The sequence below is a fragment of the Rhincodon typus genome, chromosome 35 (genome assembly GCF_021869965.1).
Source record: "Rhincodon typus isolate 14 chromosome 35, sRhiTyp1.1, whole genome shotgun sequence".
NCBI lineage: Eukaryota > Metazoa > Chordata > Chondrichthyes > Orectolobiformes > Rhincodontidae > Rhincodon > Rhincodon typus.
Genome location: NC_063366.1, coordinates 24,616,405 through 24,622,404, shown reverse-complemented (window position 1 = coordinate 24,622,404; position 6,000 = coordinate 24,616,405). Strand labels below are relative to the sequence as shown.

Sequence of the window (6,000 nt, the reverse complement as noted above, 5' to 3'; positions counted from 1 at the left end):
CACACTACAGGAAGAATGTGTTAGCACTAGAGGAGGTACAGAGGAAGTTCACCAGGATGTTGCCTGGAGAAATTGAGCAATGAAGTGAGACTAGATAGGCTTGGATTGTTTTCTTTAAGGCAGAGAAGGCTAAGGGGGTCACATGATTGAGAAGTATAGATTATGAAAGGTATAGACAGGGTAAGTAGGGTTGAGGGGTCACTCACGAGGGGGCATAGTTTTAGGGTAAAGGGCAGGAAATTCAGAGGGGATTGAGAAAAACCTTTTTCACTCAGGGTGGTGGGAACGTGGAATGAATTACCTGGGAACATCGTGGAGGCTGGAAATCTGACAACCATTAAAAAATGTGATCACTTGAAATATCATAACAATCAAGGCTACGGGACAAGGGCGGATATAAATTCTCTAATTCTTTTTCTTTCTGTGCTATGTGAATGTTAGATAGGCTCTTACTCTCTCACTTGGTACTGTCTATGAATAATCCACTTGCTTCTCTCTTCAGGTTCTGGTGCTGTCTGCAGACTCTCCCTCTGAGTTACAGTGTGTTCATTGTCAGCTCCAAAAGAATTGTTAAAAAAAGTGATTGGGATTGTGACGAGTCGTCTCTGACAGGATACCATCTCTGCAGTCTGTGCCTGTTCCTCGAGATTACTGTTGATGTGATTTTTGATCTTGCAATGAATCCACTGGGTGTCCACAGTGACATGAAGATTTATTTTGTCCTTGTATTTCTCTTTACGCAACGTCACCTGAGTGAGTCCCAAGGTAAAACTGATTTACTTCTGTGTATTTAAAGCTACTAATACAGCAGTTCTATTAGAAGGATATCTGTGCTAAAAGGTTTCGGGAAATAAAAGGCAAGCTATAAGGTTTGATGAACACTTTTCAGTGGACTGTATCTACAGAGGAATGTAAGTAACTGTAGATCTCCAGACATTGTCTTGTTTGGTTACATTAGGATCTATGTACATGAGGTCACCACAGGCTGCAGAGAATGACTTAAATTGTGTTTTTCCGTCAGGGCAGGAATACACTTGGTTAATATACTGACCGTTTGTCACTGGGAACAGTCTTTGAGTTCATTTCAAGGTGATGGATGTAACTCACCTGTTCCTTTGGCTGTAAAAGGCTCTTAGAAATGAACTGCATTGTTAAAGACTAGGAATTCTGCAGTGCATAATTTTCCTCCTGTCTCCCATTTACAAGGCTGAAGACAGGACTGGGTGTTTTTATTCATTCATGGGAATATGGGCATCGCTGGCTAGTTAGGCATTCATTCCCAATTAAGGGTGACATTTGTGCAATAGTTAGAGATGACCTTAGTTCAAGAGTTGAGCAGACTAGCAGAAGTAAATTGACTTACTAGCCTATGAGACAGATCAATAGAGACATAGTTGTAGATATTTAAGGGATATTTCAAAGCACTCAAAATATCTATTTCCAATTTTTAAAAAATCTAGGGGGAGGATCCACCATTTGTGATTTCCAAAAGAAGTTAGGAAAGCATCAGTAGAGAGTAACCGAAAACGTTAATCAGAAAGAAGAAATTAGAATCTAAAAGGATGCTATTAGGACTGTAAAAATGGATAGAAACCAGTTCTGTCAGTATCTAAACCGGAAAAGTGAGTAAAAACAACTCACCACTCAGTGGATGTAAGAACATAAGAACATAAGAACTAGGAGCAGGAGTAGGCCGTCTGGCCCCTCGAACCTGCCCCGCCATTTAATAAGATTATGGCTGATCTTTTTGAGACTCGGCTCCACTTACCCGCCCACTCACCATAACCCTTAATTCCTTTACTGTTCAAAAATTTATCTAGCCTTGCCTTAAAAACATTCAGCGAGGTAGCTTCAACCGCTTCACTGGGCAGGGAATTCCACAGATTCACAACCCTTTGGGTGAAGAAGTTCCTCCTGACCTCAGTCCTACATCTGCTTCCCTTTATTTTGAGGCAATGCCCCCTAGTCCTAGTTTTACCTGTTAGCGGAAACAACCTCCCTGCCTCCACCTTATCTATTCCCTTCATAATCTTATATGTTTCTATAAGATTCTTCTGAATTCCAATGAGTGTAATCCCAGTCTACTTAGTCTCTCCTCATAATCCAACCCTGTCAGCTCTGGAATCAACCGAGTGAATCTCCTCTGCACCCCCTCCAGTGCTAGTATGTCTCTTCTCAAGTAAGGAGACCAAAACTGCACACAGTACTCCAGGTGTGGCCTCACCAGGACCCTATACAGCTGCAGCATAGCCTCCCTGTTTTTAAACTCCATCCCTCTAGCAATGGCAGACAAAATTCCATTTGCCTTTTTAATTACCTGCTGCACCTGCAATCCTACTTTTAGCGATTCATGCACAAGGACACCCAAGTATCTCTGCACAGCAGCGTGCTGCAATTTTTTACCATTTAAAACATAGTCCATTTTGCTGTTATTCCTACCAAAATGGATGACCTCACACTTATCAACATTGTACTCCATTTGCCAGACCTTTGCCCACTCACTTAGACTATCTATATCTCTCTGCAGACTTTCAGTGTCTTCTGCACACTTTGCTCTACCACTCATCTTAGTGTCATCTGCAAATTTTGACATACCACACTTAGTCCCCAACTCCAAATCATCTATGTAAATTGTAAACAATTGCGGTCCCAACACTGATCCCTGAGGCACACCACTAGCCACTGACCGCCAACCAGAAAAACACCCATTTACCCCTACTCTTTGCTTTCTACTGGTCAACCAATCCTCTATCCATGCCAATACATTACCTATAATACCGTGCAACTTTATCTTATGTAGCAGCCTTTGGTGTGGCACCTTGTCAAATGCCTTCTGGAAATCCAGATACACCACATCCACAGGTTCCCCATTGTCCACCATGCAAGTAATGTCCTCAAAGAATTCCACCAAATTAGTTAAGCATGACTTACCCTTCATGAACCCATGCCGGGTATTCCCAATGGGACAATTTATATCCAGATGTCTTGCTATTTCTTCCTTAATGATAGATTCAAGCATTTTCCCCACTACCGAAGTTAAGCTAACTGGCCTATAGTTACCTGCTTTTTGTCTACTTCCTTTTTTAAACAGTGGCGTCACATTGGCTCTTTTCCAATCTGCGGGAACCACCCCAGAGTCCAGTGAATTTTGGTAAATAATTACGAGTGCATTTGCTATTTCCCCCGTCACCTCTTTTAGTACCCTGGGATGCATTTCATCAGGGCCAGGAGACTTGTCTACCTTTAGCCCCATTAGCTTGCCCAGCACTACCTCCTTAGTGATGATGATAGTTTCCAGGTCCTCACCTGCTATAACCTTGCCATTAGTTTTCGGCATGTTATTTGTGTCTTCCACAGTGAAGACCGACACGAAATAACTGTTTAATGTCTCGGCTATTTCCTCATTCCCAGTTATTAAATTGGCCTTCTCGTCCTCTAAAGGACCAATGTTTACCTTCGCCACTCTTTTACGATTTACATATTTATAGAAACTTTTGCTGCCTGTTTTTATATTCTGAGCTAGTTTACTCTCATAATCTATCTTACTTTTCTTTATAACTTTTTTTGTGGCTTTCTGTTGGCCTTTAAAGATTTCCCAGTCTACTAGTTTCCCACTACTCTTTGCTTTTTTATATATGTTTTTTTTCAATCTGATACTTTCCTTTATTTCCTTAGACGTCCATGGCTGGCTCTCTCTTTTCCTACACTTCTTCCTTATCACTGGAATATACTTCTGCTGATCCCTGTGAAAAATCGTTTTGAAAGTCCTCCACTGTTCCTCAATTGACCCACCATAAAGTTTTTGCTCCCATTCTACCTTAGCTAACTCCTCCCTCATTCCTTCATAGTCTCCTTTGTTTAAGCACAGGACATTGGTACTGGATTTAACCTTCTCACGCTCCATCTGTATTTTATATCCACCAAAAGAGTGGCATCTATTGTACCTATTGCATCTTCAGAAGGCTGCTATGTACCTAAATGACCACTGGCAATCTACAGGTACACTGCTTGCTCAAGGACAGATTGTGAACATTTTGGAGAAGGGGAAAATGGTACTTCAATTCTCTGACAGGGGCCTGGAGATCATGGCTGAGGGGGAAGTGCAAAGGAGAGGAGTCCTATTCTTGGAGAACCAGTAGAGAATGCTGTGCTACCAGACCCTGGGAGCCTGGTCTGAGGTTGGTGCTGTAAAAAGGTCAATTATCTTTTCCACAGTGGCGCACTAAGTGTCACTGTCTTCCCTCTGCCACCTAACAATCACTCTATCTGCTACTGCACCCACCTCCCACCAAGGGTCATGCCCTTCCATTCTTACTAACACAGGAAGGATTACCCAATGACCGAAGAGTCCAGAATCAGAGGTCACAGACTAAAGATATTGGGTAGGCCATTTGCGACTGAGATGAAGAGAAATTTCTTCACCAGAGAGTAGTGAGCCTATGGAAATCTCTGCCACGGATATGGATAAAAAGTGGAAACAGCGACTGAGTTGGATGATGAACCATAATCACATTGAACAATGGAGCAGTCTTGAAGAGTTAAATAGCCTACAGCTGCTTGTACTTTCTATATTTATCTGATGCTTTATCTGCAACATCTTATCTTACTCAAGGCAGAGGATAGTGGTGGAAAGGCTTTTTTTAGCTGGAATTCTGTGACTAGCGATGTTCCGCAGGGATCCATGCTGGGACCTCAGCTGTTTGTGATTATATATGTTATATATATATTATATAAATAACTTCGATGAAAATGTAGATGGATGAGTTAGTAAGTTTGCAGACGATACATAGATTGGTGGAGTTATGGATAGTGTAGGAGGTTGTCAAAGGATACAGCAGGCTATAGATCGATCATACATATATGCAGAGAAATGACAGATGGAAGTTTAATCCGGGTAAGTGTGAGGTGCAGCACTTTGGGAGATCAAAGGAAAAATACACAGTCATCGTGGGCCGAAGGGCCTGTACTGTGCTGTACTGTTCTTCATGGCAGGACCCTGAACAGCATTGATGTACAAAATGATCTTGGGGTTCAAGCCCATAGCTCCCTGAAAGTGGCCACACAAGTAGAACACATGGTAAAGAAGGCATATGGCATGCTCACCTTTATTGGTTTGGGAATTGCGTACAATAATTTTGTAGCTTTATAAGACATTGGTTAGGCCACACTTAGAGTATTGCATTCAGTTCTAGTGGCTGCATTACAGGAAGGATGTGGAGGCATTGGAGGGGGTGCAGAAGAGGTTTACCAGGATGCTGCCTGGATTAGGAGGTATAAGCTATAAGGAGAGGCTAGAAAAACTCGTGTTATTTACTCTTGAGTGGCAGAGGCTGAGGGGAGACTTAGATAGAAGTCTATAAAATTATGAAATGCATAGATAGGGTTGACGGTCAGAATTTTTCCCAGAGTTGAAATATCTAATACTAGGGGGCATACATTTAAGGTGAGAGAGGAAAAGTTCAAAGGAGATGTGTGAGGCTTGTTTTTTTTACAGAGAGTGGTAGGGATCTGGAATGCGCTGCCAGGGGTGGTGATGGAGGTAGATACGATCAGGGCGTTTAAGGGACTTTTAGATAAGCACATGAATATGCAACGAATTGTGGAATATAGACCAAAGGCAGGCAGAATAGATCAGTTTAATTTGACGTCATGTTTGGCATAACATCATGGACTGAACGGCCCATTCCTGACCTGTACAGTTCTATGTTCTTTGTTCTATGTTCATTCTCACCCCTCCCCAAACTCCCATATCAATAACCCTGCATGGCCTCAGGGCCTCCCACGCACTTCCTTAGAACACCTTACCACCTTTCACCCATCTGCATTCAGACTAATAGCCAAGCTACCCACTCTCAAGTCACTTAATTTCTTCATTTCCTCATTGCAGGAGAAGAAAGCCCATAAGAGGTGAGCCCATAAGAGGTGAGGGTGAGCTCATTCAGGTGCAGAGGTGCCAGACATTAGGTCCCTCATCCCAAACAAAGAAACAATCCTATCCTG

General features: G+C 42.4%; 1 protein-coding gene across 1 annotated transcript in view; it reads left to right on the top strand.

Annotated features, from left to right (window-relative positions):
* The window catches only part of LOC125487047 (carcinoembryonic antigen-related cell adhesion molecule 1-like), a 191,810-nt gene that overhangs the window by 87,065 nt on the left and 98,745 nt on the right, over positions 1 to 6,000 (top strand). Inside the window, exon 2 of the mRNA XM_048616954.1 lies at positions 503 to 765. Within this exon, the coding sequence (XP_048472911.1) occupies positions 678 to 765 (88 nt within the window). The 5' untranslated portion in view covers positions 503 to 677. The remainder of the gene's footprint in view (positions 1 to 502; positions 766 to 6,000) is intronic.